Source organism: Terrapene carolina, unplaced genomic scaffold (genome assembly GCF_002925995.2).
Source record: "Terrapene carolina triunguis isolate 2854851 unplaced genomic scaffold, T_m_triunguis-2.0 Scaffold189, whole genome shotgun sequence".
NCBI classification, from domain to species: Eukaryota; Metazoa; Chordata; order Testudines; family Emydidae; genus Terrapene; species Terrapene triunguis.
In genome coordinates, this window is record NW_020664540.1 from 13,892,565 (window position 1) to 13,912,090 (window position 19,526).

Consider the following 19,526-nt stretch of genomic DNA (forward strand, 5'->3'; position numbering starts at 1 on the left):
GGTGGAATTCTTCCAGGGTCTCCTTCCCATGGGTCCAGATGATGAAGATGTCATCAATGTAGCGTAGGTAGAGAAGGGGTGTGAGTGGACGAGAGCTGAGGAAGCGTTGTTCCAGGTCAGCCATAAAGATGTTGGCATATTGTGGGGCCATGCGGGTGCCCATAGCGGTGCCACTGGTCTGGAGGTATATATTGTCACCAAATTTGAAATAATTGTGCGTGAGGATAAAGTCACAGAGCTCAGCAATAAGTTGTGCTGTGTCATCATCAGGGATACTGTTCCTGACAGCTTGTATTCCATCTGTGTGTGGGATGTTTGTGTAGAGAGCCTCTACATCCATGGTGGCTAGGATGGTGTTTTCTGGGAGGTCACCAATGCATTGTAGTTTTCTCAGGAAATCTGTGGTGTCACGGAGATAGCTGGGAGTGCTGGTGGCGTAGGGTCTGAGTAGGGAGTCCACATATCCAGACAGTCCTTCAGTGAGAGTGCCAATGCCCGAGATGATGGGGCGTCCAGGATTTCCAGGTTTGTGGATCTTGGGTAGTAGATAGAATAACCCCGGTCGGGGCTCTAAGGGTATGTTGATTTGTTCCTGTGTTAGTGTAGGGAGTGTCCTGAGTAGATGGTGCAGTTTCTTAGTGTATTCCTCAGTGGGATCTGAGGAAAGTGGCCTGTAGAATTTGGTATTGGAGAGTTGTCTGGTAGCCTCCTTCTGGTAGTCAGACCTGTTCATGATGACAACAGCACCTCCTTTATCAGCCTCTTTGATGATAATGTCAGGGTGGTTTCTGAGGCTGTGGATGGCATTGCGTTCTGCACGACTTAGGTTATGAGGCAAGCGATGTTGTTTTTCCACAATTTCTGCCTGTGCACGTCGGCGGAAGCATTCTATGTATAGGTCCAGACTGTCATTTCGACCCTCAGGAGGAGTCCATGTGGCGTTCTTCTTCCTGTGTTGTTGGTGGGAGGGTATCTGTGTATCAGTGCGCTGTTCAGTGTTATCTTGAAAGTATTCTTTGAGTCGGAGGCGGCGAAAGTAGGCTTCCAGATCACCGCAGAACTGTATCATGTTCGTGGGGGTGCTGGGGCAAAAAGAGTGCCCCAGCACCCCCACGAACATGCCATCATGTGCCAGCAATGCCCCTCTGCTATGTACATTGGCCAAACTGGACAGTCACTACGCAAGAGGATAAATGGACACAAGTCAGATATCAGGAATGGCAATATACAAAAACCTGTAGGAGAACACTTTAACCTCCCTGGCCACACAATAGCAGATGTTAAGGTAGCCATCTTACAGCAAAAAAACTTCAGGACCAGACTCCAAAGAGAAACTGCTGAGCTCCAATTCATTTGCAAATTTGACACCATCAGATCAGGATTAAACAAAGACTGTGAATGGCTATCCAACTACAGAAGCAGTTTCTCCTCCCTTGGTGTTCACACCTCTACTGCTAGCAGAGCACCTCACCCTCCCTGATTGAACTAACCTCGTTATCTCCACACTGATTTATACCTGCCTCTGGAGATTTCCATTACTTGCATCTGAAGAAGTGAGGTTCTTACCCACGAAAGCTTATGCTCCCAATACTTCTGTTAGTCTTAAAGGTGCCACAGGACCCTCTGTTGCTTTTTACAGACTCAGACTAACACGGCTACCCCTCTGATACTTGTATTTATTTAGTTATTTCTATTTAAATAATAGCTGAAAAGATGCCTGTGTGAGGCTCCAGGTGTCCTCACGCACCCTGAACAATACAATTACATCCATTTCTGTAATAGATTAATACTGAACAGAGATAAGCTTTTTATTTTTGAAGGTCTCCATATAAAATACCTAGGTATTTCTTTTGTAGTGACATATACATTCAGTGTAATTCTACCTTCCGCATAGCAATCCTAGTGCCAGAACAATTCACTACGTTAAATTGGAGAGCTACTGTCGCGGTCTGTCATGATGGCAAAGCTTGAGATACCGAAGAAGCATGATCTATAGCAGGGGTAGGCAACCTATGGCACGTGTGCCAAAGGCGGCATGCGAGCTGATTTTCAGTGGCACTCACACTGCCCCGGTCCTGGCCATCAGTCCGGGGGCTCTGCATTTTAATTTAATTTTAAATGAAGCTTCTTAAACATTTTAAAAACCTTATTTACTTGACATACAACAATAGTTTAGTTCTATATTATAGGCTTATAGAAAGAGACCTTCTAAAAATGTTAAAATGTATGACTGGCACGCGAAACCTTAAATTAGAGTGAATAAATGAAGACTCGGCACCCCAATTCTGAAAGGTTGCCGACTCCTGATCTATAGAGAGTAACCCATCCTGTTGACCAGGAGTGACCCCGGCTCTGCCGACAGACAGGCCATGTGTGATGTACCGCTATTGACAGTGTCTCTTGTATGTTGCAGGGGAAGCGGTGTCTCTGGCGATGTTGCAGTCGTATGTAGAGGTGGCCATTGCGTTAAAAGGTACAGTGCCAAAGCTCCGTTGCATTGTTAAAAAGCAAGCGATGTTCATATCCTGTACCATGTCCTCGTTTTACAAAGGAGGAAGTTTAACTGATGTGTCTATACATAGGCGCCGATTCTGTGGGTGCTCCGGGGCTGGAGCATCCACAGGGAAAAAAATGGTGGGTGCTGAGCACCCACCAGCAGCCCCACTGGAGCTCCTCCCCCTCCCCGCAGCACCTCCCACCTGCCGGCGGGCCCCACCAATCAGCACCTGCCCCTTCCTCCCAGCGCCTCCCGCCCACCGCAATCAGCAGTTCTGCGGCGTGCAGGATGCGCTGGGAGGGAGGGGGAGGAGCGAGATTGGGGCGTGCTCAGGGGAAGGGGTGGAATGGGGCGGGAAGAGGTGGGGCGGTGGTGGGAAGGGGCGGGGGTGGGGCCTTGGGGAAGGGATGGAGTGGGGGCAGGGCCTGGGCCAGAGCACCCCCTGGCACATTAGAAAGTCGGCGCCTCTGTGTATATGTACAGTGGGTGAAATCCTGGCCAAACTCACCTTGAGTGCTATGGGGAGAGGATTTCATCCAGTATATATACACGCACATACAGACACCCGAGGGCTGCTCTAACTTCTGCAGGCTTGTAATAGCCCCTTAGAATACATCTACACTGCAATAAAAGACCTGGCCTGGGTCAGCTGACTCAGGCTTGCAGGTCTCGGGCTGTGGGGCTCTCACCTCGGGGGCAGCTCCCCCGTCCCCAGCGTCCCTGCGTGCAGGGGAGAGTCTCGGTAGAGGCAGGGCAACTCTGTACGCTGCCTCCCTCCCCCCTCCCAGCGCTGACCTGGTTCCCAGCCCATTGGCCAGGAACCCCGGCCAATGGGAGCTGTGGGGGGGCGGTGCCAGAGCTGCCTGACCGCGCCTCCCCTGCAGGGAGGGGGGGGAGCTGCAGGCAGAGAGAGCCTCAGGAGATTCTTCAGGGGCAGCCTGGGGGGTTAGCTGGGGGTCTGGCGCTGGCAGCAGCAAGTGACCTGGCCCTAGCCCGCTCTGCTCCACCCCAGCGGCTCCCAGCGTTGCTCAGTGGTGGGGGTTTGCGGGAAGGGGTGGGGCATGCTGGGGCCGGGTTGCTCGCTGGTGCCAGGCTCCCCGCTAAGCCCCCAGGCTGCCCTGGACCCTGTGTCCCCCTGAAGCACAAGGCCCCCCCAAAGCACAGGGTCCAGGGCGGTTGCCCCGATCCGTCCTATGGTTGGGACAGCTCTGCTTGGGCACCACCAAAAATCATACAAACCTGCCGCCCCTGATTGGATAGGGGGTGGGATTATGGGGTGGTGGTTAGGGGCGGGAGTCTCTGGAGGGGGCGGTCAGGGAGCAGGGGGGGTTGGATGGGGCATGGGAGTCCCGGGGTCTGTCAGGAGGGGGGGATGGATAGGGGTCAGGGCAGTCAGGGGACAGGGAGCAAGGAGGGTCGTGGGGGGGTCTTTGGAGGCGGTGGTCAGGGGACAAGGAGCTGGGGGAGGAGGTTGGATGAGTCGGGAGTTCTGGGGGTCCTGTCGGGGTGGGGAGCAGTTGGATAGGCGTGGGAGTTCTGGGGGTCTGTCTGGGGGCGGGGGTGTGGATAAGGGTCGGGGCAGTCGGGATAGGTAGAGTCCTAGGGGGGCAGTCAGGGGACAAGGAGCAGGGGGGGTTGGGGGTTCTGAGGGGGGAAGTCAGGGGGCGGGAAGTAGGAGGGAGTGGATGGGGGCAGGGTGGGGGCAGGGCTAGGGCATGGCAGGGGCGGGGCTCCCTGTCTGCACACCCTAATGAAATGGGCTGCGCACGCCTATGAAGGAGCAGTTACAGCAAACATGAGGACAGTGGCAGAAGGTGAAATAACTCTTGGGCACAAAGAGGCAAGAACCTGCCATAGCAGGATGCCCGTGTGAGACTCCCGGGGGTACCCAGGGTTGGGAGGTACCTCACCACAGCCTGCCCTTAGTGCGAAGCAATCTTGTCTGCACCTGCTGTGGGTCAGCTCCCTGAAAACCCCAGCCTCTGGCACAAGCACTGCCTTCCAGGCCTCTGCAGGCTTTGCTCTCTCTGGACAGGTAGCAATAGGTACATCCCCTGCAGTGTCCAGCCCCTTCTCCACGAGACACTCACCGAGTCACCAGGCCTGCTCTTCCCAAAGGAACAGTACTTTGCTTAAGCACTGAGATATATTTCCAGGGAAAACAAGAACGGGTTTCTTGTCAAAGATTAGAGATTCAAATAATAGTGAGTCCGAATATTGGAAACCAGCGGTTACATATAAAAGAAAATCATAACACGCTTTCTAGAGACTAAACTTAATGAAAAGTCACTCTCTTGTCTAAAGAAGTTTATCGCACCCAAAGTTCTCTACAGTGGTTTCAGCCAAGCCTGAACTTTTGAGGTACACCTCCAGATAGGGTTCACTCCCCCAACTCTTCCTGTTAGATTTTGTTTTCCCTCTGATGTCCTCACAGTCCTTCATTTGCCTTCAGCTCAGACTCATGATAGGTGAATCATTGTGAAGGAGACAGTGTTCAATTGACATGTAAACAATAGATGCTACCGACTTTACGGTCTTATTTTCAGTGTCTATACACATAACTCCGTACGCAGTATCTGTACATACATTTCACGATACTAATGACCAGTGTGACACTGGCTCTCATTTGAGACCTCATGCGACATTCTTTGGTGAACCCAAATGTACATACCAGAATCTGGAGATTCTTGTAAGCCCCTTGACAACTGGCAGTAGGAGATTCTTGGGTCACAGCCCCCAAACCAAGGAATGTAAAACAATGGTGCCCTTGGGGGATGGACACTGTCCTAATTACCTGTAAAGCCTCATAGACCCTTAGCAATGTAGAGCTGGAAGGGACCTCGAGAAGTCAAGTCCAGCCCCCTGCACTGTGGCAAGGCCAAGTAAACCGAGACCATCCCTGACAGTTGTTTGTCCAACTTGTTTTTAAAATCTGCCAATGATGGGGATTCCATGACCTCCCTTGGAAGCCTATTCCAGAGCTTAACGACCCTGACAGTTAGAAATTTTTTCCTAATATCTAACCTAGATCTCCCTTGCTGCAGTTTAAGCCCATGACTTCTTGTCCTACCTTCAGTGGACAAGGAGAACAGTTGATCACCTTCTCTTTATAACAGCCCTTAACATATTGGAAGACTGTTATCAGGTTCCCCCTCAGTCTTCTTTTCTTAAAAAAACAGGGCCTGTTTAGTCTTAGCCTTTCCTGATAGATCAGGTTTTCTAAACCATTGATCATTTTTGTTGCTGTCCTCTGGACTCTTTCCAATTAGTCCACATCTTTCCTGAAATGTGGTAACCAGATTTGGACACAGTCCTCCAGCTGAGCCCTCACCAATTCTGAATAGAGTGGGACAATTACCTTCTGTGTCTTACAAACAATAGTCCTTTTATTAAACCCCAGAATCATATTAGCCTTTTTTGTAGCTGCATCATGCATATTCAGTCTGTGGTCCACTGTAACTCCCAGATCCTTTCCAGCAGTACTACTGCCTAGCCAATTATTCCCCATTTTGTAGTTGTGCATTTGATTTTTCCTTCCTAAGTGAAGTACTTTGCACTTGTCTTTATTGAATTTCATCTTGTTGAATTTAGACCAATTCTCCAATTTGTCAAGGTCATTTTGAATTTTAAACTTCTCCTCCAAAGTGCTTGTGTAACCCACACACCTCCTGGGTGTGGTGTTCTGTCCCATCTAGTGGCACCGAGACCAGTTAGAGAGAGATTAATGAGTCTGCTCTACAGCCTTAACTAAGAGCCTATTGCTTTTTAGCTCATGCGGTAGAGGCTCATGCACTAAACTCCAGAGGCCTCAGGTTCAATCCTGCCCACCGATGACCGGGGTTTGTCGGCATTACACTTGCAACCCCTCCCAGCTTGGTGTCATCTGCAGATTTCATAAGCATACTCTCTACTCCATTATGCAAATCATTAACGAAAATATTGAATAATACCAGACTCAGGACAGACCTCTGGGAGGGCTTATCTAGTGGGGTTCTGCAATTTGACAGCAAGCCCTTGATAACTACTCTTTGAGTATGGTCTTTCCACCAGCTGTGCACCCACCTTATAGAAATTTCATTTAGACCACATTTCCCTAGTTGGTTTATGAGACTGTCATGCAGAACTGTGTCAAAAGCCTTCCTAAAATTAAGGTATATCACATCTACTGCTTCCTCCCTTTCCACTAGGTCAGTAATCCTATCAAAGAAGGGAATAAGGCTAGTTTGGCATGATTTGTTCTTGATAAACTCATGCCGTCTATTCCTTGTAACCCTATTCTCCTCCAGGTGCTTACAAATTGATTGTTTAATAATTCACTCCACTCTCTTTCCAGGTATTGAAATTAGGCTCACTGGTCTATAATTTCCCAGGTCCTCCTTGTTCCCCTTTTTAAAGCTAGGGACTATGTTTGCCCTTTTCCAGTCTTCTGGGCTTTCTTCCCTCTTCAGGAGTTCTCAGAGATAATTGCTAATGGCTCTGAGATTGCTTCAGCTAATTCTCCAAGTACCCTAGGATGAATTTCATCAAGCCCTGCTGACTTGAATACATCTAACTTATCTAAGTATTCTTTAACCTGTTCTTCCCTGTTTTGGCTTGCATGCCTTCCCCAGTTGTTAATATTAATTGTGTTGAGTATCTGGTCATTAATCTTTTTAGTGAAGACTGAAGCAAAATAGACATTAAGCACCTCAGCTTTAAATTAAATTAATGGAGATATCCTATCTCCTAGAACTAGAAGGGACCTTGAAAGGTCTTCAAGTCCAGCCCCCTGCCTTCACTAGCAGGACCAAGTACTAATTTTGCCCCAGATCCCTAAGTGGCCCCCTCAAGGATTGAACTCACAACCCTGGGTTTAGTAGGCCAATGCTCAAACCACTGAGCTATCCCTCCCCCCTTGATGGCCTCAGTTATTATCTCTCCTTCCCTGCTAGTAGAGGACCTACACTTTCCTTCGTCTTTCTCTTGCTCCTAATGTGTGTCAAGCACCTCTTCTTACTTCTCTTGCCAGGTGTAACTCATGTACATCTATGGCACTGCATAAATTATACACAGCAATGATGAGGGTTAACTTAAAAGACAGCAAGTGATCTGTGAGTAGAGAAGGATGGGTGGAACTGATCCTTCGAGGAAGTCTGCACTACTTTCTGAGTCACATGGTGCTCAGTGTCCCTCATTCCCCTTTGGAAAATAACCTGCCACTGCTGTTGCTGGTGATTCTCCTGGCTCAGTCCTGCTGCTGGCGGCCGTGCTCTGCCATGACTGGGGTTTCTTGCTTTGGTCTCCTTCTGCCCAGAGTGTCCGACCTACAGTAAGCAGACGTCCTAGCAAGCTTGAACCACAGCAGTTCTGTGCAGAGCCTTGGCAAGGAACAGAGTGTGGGGCTTATGAACAAGGACCCAGGCGAGGGAGCTCTGGAGATACAATTTGTGATTTGTGTTGGTTTGATGCTGTTCAACATTTCGAGCCTTTTAAACCCCACGAAGGGAATCTGGCCAGAAGCTTTGCTAGCTGCTGTTCTTTGGTTAAACAAAGTCCTGAAAACAAACAGGACGTCTCGGAGAGGGCTGCTGTTGTTATTTTTATAACAATTTTTTTTTTACTTAACCAGTGAACTTCCCTCCAGCGGTTCAGACCCTGCTGCTGTCATGCTTACTGCCACAGGCACTGGTCTGGGTTTGCAACAGCAATCCTTGCTCCAGGGGAAAGTGGGTGAAGTCAACGGCAAAACTCCCATTGACTTCATTGGGGCCGAGATTTCATAAAATCATAGAATCATAGACTATCGGGGTTGGAAGGGATCTCAGGAGGTCATCTAGTCCAACCCCCTGCTCAAAGCAGGACCAATCCCCAACTAAATCATCCAGTCGCCAATTAAATCACCACGTGTGTTGTAACATGTCTCCACTGGGAGTCACTACATCTTCTGCTTCCTCACCAGAGGCACCATATTGAGCGAGGAAGGAAACTGTCCGGCTCCTCCATCCCTTAGCATGATCTGGTCCAGTCTGTGAGGGCAACTCCATTATCCTGCAGCTAGTTGTTGGCATGTCAGAAAGAGTCTGCGAGATCCTTAGGTAGAAATAAAAAAGGACGGGAAAGCAGCAGGTGTTGGTGAATGTGGCTGTTATGAAATGAGGCTCCAACCAAGCATCTGCCTGATCCTGTTAATGGGAGCCAACAGCGTCCCTGATGGCAACCTAATTAAAATGAAAACGAGAGCTCTGCTTGAGCGTTCAGGTATGTCACGAGTGTCAGACCAAGGCTCTCCTTTGCTCCCCTGTCCCCATACCACAGGTCTGTCCAAATAGACATCTGTTCCATTGGAACCTGGCTGACCAGAGTGAAGGAAGGCTGCAGCTGTGCTGAGAAAGAAAGATATTGGGTAGAGCTGCTCATTTTTTGTTGAAAAGGTTTTTCAATAAAAAAAGCCCTTTTTATGGAACTCAAAACACGTAATCCTTTCTTCTGCCCTGGCCCCCTCAAAACAAGGCGTTTCGATAGTGCTGAAACGTCCCTTTTTGACACTTTCGGAACAGAACGTTTTGATTTTTTTTTCCCTTTCGAAATGAAATTCATTGTTTTTCAGTACATTAAAAAAGTTTTAAAAGTTCAAAATTGGAATGAAATCCTTCAGTTTTATTAAAATGTTTCAGTCGACCCCCAAACCACTTTTTTCCTTGGAATTTTATTTCCTGGCAAATTTTGACACTTTTTGGTTATGCCCCGTTTCGGAACAGAAAACATTTCAAGATCATGGAATTTCCCCATGAAACACAAAAACCAGTTCCCGTCGAGATCTGAGAATTAGCAACACGAAATGGAGCTGTCCGTGAATGATCTTGTAGCCACTAGATGGCACCAAACAATTGAAGATCAATAACAGCATCTCATGCTGTCAAACCAGTGGGAAATGGAAGAAACGGGACGTCACAGGTGGATTTCTCTTCCTGTGGTGGGGGTTTGCCTGGTAAGTTACCTAGAATCACGACTCTGGTGTGTGGCAAGCAGGACATTGGCTTAAATCTGCCATCTCTGGGTATTGGGCCTAGCCGAGGCAATGCCCCAGTGCAGGGAGTTAGTGGGACAAAAAGGAGCAGGGTGCTCTGGCTTTCCAAAAGAGACCTGAGTCCTAGTGGCGTGTGTCACGTCTCTGGGCAAAGCAGCCGAGGGGCAGGTTGTGTCAGGTGTGGTGTGAGATCCTTCCTCTTCCCTGAAGGATCGGTGATCTTGAGCTAGTGGGGAGACTGGAGGCCAGTGTCTTCAGGCTGGGCTTTGCGGATGAGCCAGCAGGTTATCCAGGAAAAGTCTGCTGTCCCACAGGGCACTGAGATGATGTGCGCACGCTCCCCGGCTGGTGACCTTGCAATGAGCCGTACAGCAATCTGAAATGCAGGCGTTGCCCTGTGTGGGAAGGATCCTATGGCGACCTCAGGCCAGGCGAGAGAGCCAGAGAAAGTGTGAGATAAGATCTTCCCCCTCCAAACAGCAGTTGCGGATCCTTCCTAAAAGTGGGGGAGCCCCTTGCCTCCTCCATGGCCCCACCCCAACCCTTCCACCTGAGGCCTCACCACGACCAAGCCAGAAGCCAGAGTGAGCAGAGAGCTGTGGACCCTCCACCTGCCCGGGGGGTGGGGAGGGGTGGGCGATAGCATCCCCCAGCCCATGTCCCTGCCCCGTGGACCCACCGCCCAGGGCAGGTGGAGGGTTTGTGGCTCCTCACAGCTGCCCATGTGGCTCTCCCTGACCTGGCTCCGGCCAGAGGATGGGGCGTCAGAGCCACGCAGCCCTGCTGTGGTAAGAGCCGCGTGGCCAGGCAGCTGTGGGGATCCGCGGACCCTCCACCTGTCCTGGGTGTGGGGCCCAGGGAGCGGGGACATGGGCTTGGGGTTGCTCTTGCCCCCCACCCCACCCCGGGCAGACGGAGGGTCTGTGGCGCGGTGCCCCACGCTGCCTGGCCTCCCGGGCTAGGCTCCAGCTGCCGGCCTGGCCTGGGGGCGGGGCCTCGGGAGGAAGAGGAGGGGCGGGCCGTGGCAAAAACGGGGAGGGCCATGGCCCTCTGACCTTCCCAGTTCTGGCGCCATTGCCTCCATAGCTGGCCATGTTCTCTGCTCTGGCTCCTTCTCCTCCGCAGCCGGTTACAAAAGCAGGATGATACGATTGCGGGGTTTATCCCGGGCAGGGAGTGACGCTGACTGTCTCCAGCGTGGTCTAGGGCTTGGCGAGAGACTCTCCCTGAGTTGCTGGCTAAAGGTTTGTGAATCAGGTTACTCCTCTGTGGATGGTGGCGCCGCCAGCCACGGCTGGCTTTGAAGGTTGTCAGTTTGGATCCGGTCCCAAGTCTTGAGGCTGGGCCATGGGCCGTGGTCTCTGTGGAGTTTTCACACTGGGAAATTCTGCCTTCCTCTCTGGAGACCTCGGTCGTTATGGTTTTATGGAGGCGAGCTCTACCCTTAACAATCTGACCTTGCTCATAACTACCCTGAGTGTGTGTGTGTGGCGGTAGGGGGGGGCCTCATATTCTAATCACTCTCCACCTCTGGCCCTGTGTTCTCACTGGCCTGGTCTCTTTCACCCTTTGTCTGTTTGGTTCAGGTGTTTTGTGGCCATTCGGATAATTAGCTGTCTATTGGCTCAGTGGGTTGGTTTTTCCACCTCCATTTTGGAGCATTACAAATTAGACTTGAGGATGATGGGGATTCAAGCCCGTTGCTGCTTAAGCATCGTGCGACTTCATCTTTTGATGCCAAAATCCAGATAACTGCCTTCAGAGGTCTTTTTATGTTCCTTTTGTTCTACAGCCAGGAAGAGCAGCGCTCCATCCCATTGCTAAAATTCTCTCTGGATGAAAACTGCTTGAGAATTACAGAAACAGTGATGTAGGATCACAGCTGGCTTTGCCAGAGGCTTGAATGTCCATTTGAGAAGACATCCGCCAAAGGCCATACACGGGTTGCACAGAGGAGCTAAGAAAAATGGCATTTCGGACTAAGTGGAGGATCTCAATAACCAGCTTAGGCAAGAGTTTCATCGAGTTCTTGAGAGCCCCAAAAAGCATGGAGTCTGGTGACTGGGGGAATAGCTTTTCTGCGAGAGTAGTAGAGGTTTTAGGAATGACAGAGGTATCAGGGCCTCAGTTCCCCTGATCCAGCTGAGTTTCGATTGGCATGATGTCTACCCTCTGTGAAACAAGATGGAGTTCGGCTGTGAGAATACACACGGGTGGACGCGATGGACTCTAAACCCTACACTGGCCAGGAAAGTGTTGATGAGTAGCGTTGGGCTGAGCCAGCCCCGCTCTGCTACCCCTGCAGTAGGCGTCAGACTTGGAGGGGAGAGCTGAGCTCAGCTGGGGGCTGACTGGAAAGGACCGCAGGCTTCCAGCTCTCATTCTGTGAGGGAGAGGCCAGGCTGGGGTCAGGAACTGACTGGAGCCTGCAGCCTGCCAGAGCCTCCCTGAGGGAAGGTAGCACTGACGTGGGAATACTGCTGTGATGTGCTACCAGTAACTGGCGTGTTGTTGTTGAGTGAGACTGCTGGAGGCGGTGCCCTGCCTGAACGGGGGAACAGCCAAATAAATGTTTGTGCACCCGGTCAGGGAGCCAGCAGTGCTTTGTCAAGAGCCCGGGAGTAACCCGGCCACGCAGGAATTCAGGTGACACACAGCATTATCTGCTTCCCCTTACGGGGCATCGCCTGTCCTTTTGCAAAGGAGAACAATTGGTGTGGTTAAAAAAAGAAGCGTCCTCTGCTGGCAACTTACACAGCTTTCCCCCGGGGCAGGGAGGCTGGTCACAGAGGTGGGTCCACATTTTCAAAACCCGAGTCTAATGAGGCTCCGAAGGATGGGATTTTCAAAAGCACCTAAGTCACTTAGGAGCACAAGTCCTTTGCCTCAGTTCCTCAAAGGTAGTGAGATGCCTAACTCCTACTGAAATCCAATGAGAGTTAGGAGCCTAAATGCCTTGGAGAATCTGGGCTGTTGTGCCTTTATGCAGACTTAGCAGCCAACAATTAGGCTCCTGTTTTTGAAAACTTTGGCTGTGGGAAATTTACTCATTGGAAAGACTGAACAAGATGAGAGTGGGGAGTGAATTCCTGGGATCCAGAGCTTTGAGGGAGATGGGTATCTCTGATGGTTGGCAGTTGGACACCAGGGGAAGGGTCCCTAATAGTTTGGAAATAGTATATTGCGTGCGTGGCTGCTGTGGGTTGCAGATGAGGAATCTAAAATTCCCAGCAGCTTGACTAACCCGGTGTCCCTGCCCTGGCTGTGTGATATAGCCCAGGCGTAGCTGAACCCTGGATATTGTTGGACTGGAAAACTTTGTTTATTTTGTATTTTTAACATAAGAGTTCAGCCAGAAGTTCTGCCTGGTGGATATGACGGTACGTCAGAGGGGTTGAATGCTTATTACTTGTTCATGCGATGAGCCCAATCCTGGAGGGAGCTGAGCGCCTGCTGAGAAGTGCTGAATCGGAATACGACGACTGTATTATTAAAGATTGCCAGGAGCTGCCTCACAGCAGTGGCTTTCAGTCTTTCCAGACGACTGTCCCCCTTTCAGGAGTCTGATTTGTCTTGCATACCCCCAAGTTTCACCTCACTTAAAAACTACCCGCTTACAAAATCAGACATCAAAATACAAAAGTGTCCCAGAACACTAGTACTGAACAATGGCTGACTTTCTCCTTTTTACCACATACTTCTTAAATAATTCAATTGGAATAGAAATATTGCACTTACATAGAGCAGTATAAACAACTCAGTGTCTGTACGAAATTTTAGTTTGTACTGACTTTGCTAGTGCTTTTTATGTAGCCTGTTGTAAAAGCAGGCAAATATCTAGCTGAGTTGATGTACCCCCTGGAAGACCTCTGTGTACCCCTACTACCACTGCCTTAAAGAACATGCTGGCTGCTGGTAAATAAACATGGACTATAATATCTAGCTGCTGCATGAATATTTCTCTTCATGTTAAAGATTGCTGAGCAAAATGGCTTGATTGCAATCCAGGAGACCAGTTCTAATATGATGCCACGTCCTCCCTTTCATACCCCTTTTCTTTTGGCACTGAAATGATTTTGGGGTGGGAGAGGAGTACCAGAAGCTATCCAAGATTAGAGCTATTAAATAAGACAACTGGCCAGCTCTGATTTAGGGGGACGTACTTGCATCTTGCAGCTCCGATAGCTACACAAGCCATTTGTCCTTTGCTGTAATGTTTTGACATCACCTTACTGTCTTAATGGCATCATAACCCCACCATTCAGAGCTGATTGTCCTGTCTTCTGTACGTACAATGTACACGGTGCAGAAAAAGCAGCAAGTTAACACTTCACTGAACGCGAAACTGCTACCGGCACTTCACTGAGTGGCATAATCAGCCACACAGAGGAAGCAAAAATGAGCCAAACATGCTGTGATAATTAATACATTGGCAGACAGGGGAACAATAGTTCAACTGAATTTTAATAAGTTCCATAGCAATGAAACTATTATTGGGATGATGGGTGAGGTTCATTTAGGGCCAGGTTCTGATACCCTTGCTCACCAGCCTGGTATCTTACTATGTGAGCAGTCCCATTGATTTCAATGGCAGTACTCCAGGACTAAGGCACCACTCTGCATGAGTAAGTATATCAGAATCTAGCCCTCAACACTGCAGTTACGGTAGGTCCAAAGCCAAAGGGATTTCTAACATGGATATTACCGTATATTTCGGTATTTAACTAAGTGCTCATTTGGAAAGCGCTCTGCCTAAATAATTCATCTTTGACTCCTCCAACTTTATTGTAAATATTTTTGTTTTCCGCTGCAGGAACCCAAGGAATTTCACTTGCCAAAGTAAACTGCTGGGACTGGCCTGATGTCTGCATGAAGCAGAATGTCACCCAATTTCCCATTACCAAGATGTATGAGAAGGGAGCAAGGTCACTGACTTACACTGGCATGCTCGGAACAGCAGAGCTGCTCAGATTCCTGAGGCTGTGAGTGTCCTGTTGATGCCAGTGTCATTAGTATTTCAGCTTGACATTTCTGAAGGATCTTTACTGTCCCAGAAGTTGAACCATAGTCTATTTACATAGTCATAGTTTGGAACTTAATCTTAGTTTCAACACCAGGCTTAGAGTTTAGTTGGTAGGTCTGGAATGAGCTTAACAACCTTCCACACCTTTTCACTATCAGGAAATAACTTTTCTTAAAGGATACGTCCATCCACTGGTTGGACTCTCCCTGTCACAATAGAGAGACACCTTATGTTGGTTTATTGTTTGGAGAGTCATGACCTACGGGCCTCCAAACCCAGGTCCACAGGAGCAGCCATGCTCCAACCCTCCACTTAGCAACCTGCTGACAGCTCCTTACCCAGGACCCGTGAAGCCCAGGCCCAGTTTGAGGCTCCACCCCGAGGTCCTATTGGCAGAGTCCCAGAGCAGCTGATTGGCCCACTGGCCCTACTTAAGCCAGCAGCAGGAACAGGAAACTGTCCAAACAACTGGGATCCATCCCGCTCCCCCAGTTTGACTTCCTGGCATCTGACTTGTGGTTCTGATATCCATTTTGTCTTGTGCCTCTGACCCCCTGGTATCCAGTTTGTGCCTCTGACCCCCTGGTATCCTGACCCGGCCTGACCCAACTTGTGGTTCTGATCTCAAGTTTGTCTCCTGCTTCTGATCTACTGGTATCCTTGACTCTTGTCTCTATGACTGTGGACTCCAGCTCTGACCACTAGGTCTGGCTGCCCATGACCCAGCCGTGACCACTTGTTCGGACCACAATAACTGCAGGGCCAAGTCCGGTGCCCACGACCCAGCCGCACTGCCACAGCCACCAGAAGCATAGGACTCCCCTGAATGGGACCTCCTCCTCCAGGTGGATAATCAAGCACTGCAGGCACAAGTTGCTCAGATGATCAGGGACAACCAGCAGCTGCAGGAGTGCCTGAGGCAGCTGAACACCGACAATGTCATGCTGTGAGCGCCGCCTGCCGTACCCTGGCATGAATGGTTGAATGGGAACCGCAGGCAGTTCCACGGATTCATGAACCAATGCCACCTTCTGTTTCTGATGTGTCCCAGAATCTATGCCTCTGACCAGGCCAAGGTGGCCCTGGTAATCAGCCTGCTGACAGGAGATGTGTTAGACTGCCCCCGCGTGCTGGAAGATTGTAGGCTGGTGCTGTTGAACTGGGATGCCTTTCTCCAGCTAATATCAATCATCTTCGATGACCCACCCTGAGCTCGAATGGCCGAGGCCACCCTGAGAAGACTTCGGCAGGGGCGCAAGGCACAACGGCCTCCTGTGTGGAACACGTCCGTCGCCTCACAGCGGATACAGAGTGCAACGAAACAGCCCAGCTGTACCAGTTCCAGTGGGGGCTTGCAGGAAGAAATCAAAGACAAACTGGCCTGGGTAGAGATGCCTGCAGGTCTAGACACCCTTGTGGACCTTGCCATCTGCACAGATGAGCGGCTGTGAGAATGAAGAAAGGAGAAAAGATGTTCCTTGCAGTCCCTCTACAGGCCTACTGGGACCTCACCTTGTGTATCGCCCACCAAACCTGTGCAAGCCAACCTGGCTCATCAGCGCCTCACTCCTGAAGAAAAAGAACGGTACTGTCGGTGCCATCTGTGCTTCTACTGCAGCGAACCTGGCCATGTCATCTCGACCTGCCCAGTACGAATGCCAAGCAGCTTGGGGAAACAAGTCCATCCAGACACAGTGGGGGGAACCGGCCTGGTCCTTGAGGGAAAATAATTTCCCTGTACCCTAGTCCTCACTGAGACCCACCCCGAGTCCCATCCAGAGGCTTCCCATTTGCAGGTATCTATCCAGCTGCGCATCCTGGGAGATCCCCGGCAGATCCCCCTCCAAGAGACCCTCATCGATTCGGGAGCAGCAGACAATTTTGTGGATCCAGCTACAGCTCAGGCCCTACAGATTCCCCTGCAACACGAGGCCATGCTGGAGATGACTGGAACTATTGATGGCTCTCCACTGTCTTTGGGTCCAGATGTGGAGGAGACTGTCCCCCTGGAGGCTGTTATTCAGGGACACGGAGATAATTCGATCTGGCATGATCCATTCTGCACATTTTCCCCTGATCGTTGGCGTCTCCTGGCTAACCCTTCATGGCCCCCTCATTCATTGGTGAGAACAGAAGGTCACTTTCATATCAGAATTCTGCTGACGGTGCGGCCAGGGACCAGGAAGGGTTGCACTCAGGCCCAAGAAGGTTCAAATAGGTATAGTTTCCCACATCGAAACATCTACTGGGGGAACTATGGAATTCCCCCACCCCTCCCAGTACTGCAGCGATGCTTATGTCTTTAAAAAAAGAATGCAGAAAGCCTCCCCCCACATTGGGACTATGATTGTCCTATAGAACTCCTGCCAGTGGTGAAGATATCGTCTGGGCGGATCTACGCAATGTCAGAGCCTGAACTGGCAGCGTTACAAGGACACCTCCAAGAGAACCTGGCACGGGGGTTCATTTGCAGGTCAACCTCACCAGCCCATGCCCCAGTCCTTTTCATAAAAAAGGACGGCAGCCTCCACCTCTGTGTTGATTACCAAGCCTTAAATCAACTAAGTGCAGAACCACTAACCACTAACCCTAATCTCTGAGTTGTTGGACGATGTGGGGGCTGCCCGCATATACACTAAACTGGATCTCCGATGAGCTTACAGTCTCATCTGTATCCAAGAGGGGGACTGCCTTTCAGACCTGCTATGGACAGTTTGTATATTTGGTCATCCCATTTGGGTTGACTAATGCCCCAGCAACATTCCAGCACTTCATTAATGGTGTGCAACAAGATCTACTGGGTCAGTTTGTAGTTGTATACTCAGATGATATATTGGTCTTCTCAGATGATCTGGACCAACACACCATTCACATCTGCATAGTCCTGGAGAGAATCTGTCAACACGGTCTCTACGGTAAATTCGAAAAGTACTCATTTGATCAGACCTCAACTGAGTTCCTAGGTTTCATCCTGTCCCCAGAAGGAATCAAGATGGATCCATTCAAGGTCTAGGCTGTCTGCTACTTGGCAGCCCTCCCACCTCCCCCCCCCCCATGTGTACAGCCTATAACGTTTTCTAGGCTTTGCAAACTTTTACTGGAGGTTCATCTCAAATTTTTCAAAACAAGTGCTTGGATGAGATCAGCTCTTGGATGTAGAACAACTGTCTGAAGCTGAACCCAAGCAAGGCAGAGGTGAGGCTGGTGGGCAGAGGAAATTATTTCGGGGCATTTTCAGCCACGGTGCTGTCTGCTTTGATTTGAAGGTTCACACCCACAATTGGTCCATCAGTCTGTAGTCTAGGAGTACTCTTGGATTCCTCACTGACGCTGAGCTCTGACACCGCGATGGCCGTGAGTAACGCTTTCTACCATCTCCGGTTGGCTTGGAGGCTCCATCCCATCCTGGTGGATGAAGACCTGGCCTCTCTTATTCATGCCTTCATCACCTTTTGGCTGGACTACAGCAACATGTTGTACTTGGGCATGAAACCTTCAGCTCGTAGGAAACTCCAGTTAGTACAAAACACTGCAGCGCATCTTCTCAGCAACACAGGCTGTCATGAGCCCATCAGACCTGTCCTCTGCTCTCTATGCTAGCTTCCCGCAGAATTTTGAATCCAGTTCATGGTCTCAGTCCTTATCTTTAAAGAGCTTCTTGGCCTGGGCCCAGGTTACCTAAAAGACTGTTTAAAACTCTGGGACGAAGAGCAGAGTTGCCAACCACCGTCTTCTGGCCCAATGGTGCTCTCAGCAATAAAAGTCAAGCTCATCTGTGCAGGAGACAGAACTTTCTCTGGGGTGGGTCCGAGTAGGGTGACCAGACAGCAAATGTGAAAAATAGGGACAGGGGTTGGGGGTAATAGGAGCCTATATAAGAAAAAGACCCAAAAATTGGGACTGTCCCTATAAAATCGGGACATCTGGTCACCCTAGGTCCGAGCCTGTGTAATGAACTCCCATGGGAACTAAAGACCATCACAAGCCTCCCCACTTTCTGCTCCAAGTGCAAGGTGCATTTCTTGACCTTGCCATTTCTAATATAAACACGGAGTAACGGGTATGTTTAACGAACAAAAACCCACACTACCGAAACAAGAAGCTCCACTCCACATGCTTCTCCCTCTGGGGAGAGGATGAGAGAGCAAACCCACGACAGATGAGTAGTCATGACACGGGTCTGCTGTCCCTTCCCAGAAGCCGGTTGGGATTTTCCCTGGTGTCTCTGTCTTCCGTTGCACTCACTCTGTTGTGGTTTTTGCTTATTTAACACAGCTGCATGTTTTGGGGGTTTTTTTTAATCATGTTGAACAAAGCATCTCCCCCCGCCTATCATTCATTTCTCTAGAAGCAGCATTTCCTGCCCTGTGAAGCTGACTACCATTGAAGAAGTGGATGAATATTTAAGCGGGGAAGTCCATGCCGACTCGTCTTCTTACCACAGCACATCAGTTCTGGGAATATTTCACCCTCGCATGAAAGCAGGTAAACGTGGCACTTTGAGAGAGAGAGAGAGAGAATACAAGGTTAGCAGTATTAGGAGCTCCTATCTGGTACCTAAAGATGAGGATTTCTGCCATTTGAGAGGAACTCATTGGTTCCTTGTTTGCTAAATGATGTAACTGGGCATATGTGGTCACACTGATTATTTGCAGTACGGTAGTGTCTAGAGGCCCTACATGAGAGCACAGCCCCATTGTACTATGGGCTGTACAACTCGTGGGAGACAGTCCCTGCCCTGGAAAGCTTACAGTCTAAATAGACAAGATGCACAAAGGGTGAGAGAACAAACAGTGGTGAAGTGACTCATCCAAGAAGCTGAGAACAGACCCCAGATATCCTGAGCCCTAGTTTAGTGCTTTGTCTACCGGACCAGTCTGGCTCTCTGTTGGTGCACTCCCAACAAAGGCTGTTCCAGAGAATGAGGCCCTACACCCCAGTTCTGCAAGCAGGTACATATGGGATGATGCTTGTGCCCTGGCATTGACTTCAGTGGCTCT

At 49.9% G+C, this 19,526-nt stretch overlaps 1 protein-coding gene across 8 annotated transcripts in view; it reads left to right on the top strand.

The window, feature by feature from the left end:
* TXNDC16 (thioredoxin domain containing 16) overlaps window positions 1-19,526 on the top strand; it is a 78,415-nt gene that overhangs the window by 39,445 nt on the left and 19,444 nt on the right. For all 8 annotated transcript variants that reach the window (XM_026654272.2, XM_026654275.2, XM_026654276.2 and 5 more), the window contains 3 exons: window positions 2,414-2,473; window positions 14,317-14,485; window positions 18,875-19,011. In XM_026654272.2, coding sequence (XP_026510057.1) covers window positions 2,414-2,473; window positions 14,317-14,485; window positions 18,875-19,011 — 366 coding nt within the window. The remainder of the gene's footprint in view (window positions 1-2,413; window positions 2,474-14,316; window positions 14,486-18,874; window positions 19,012-19,526) is intronic.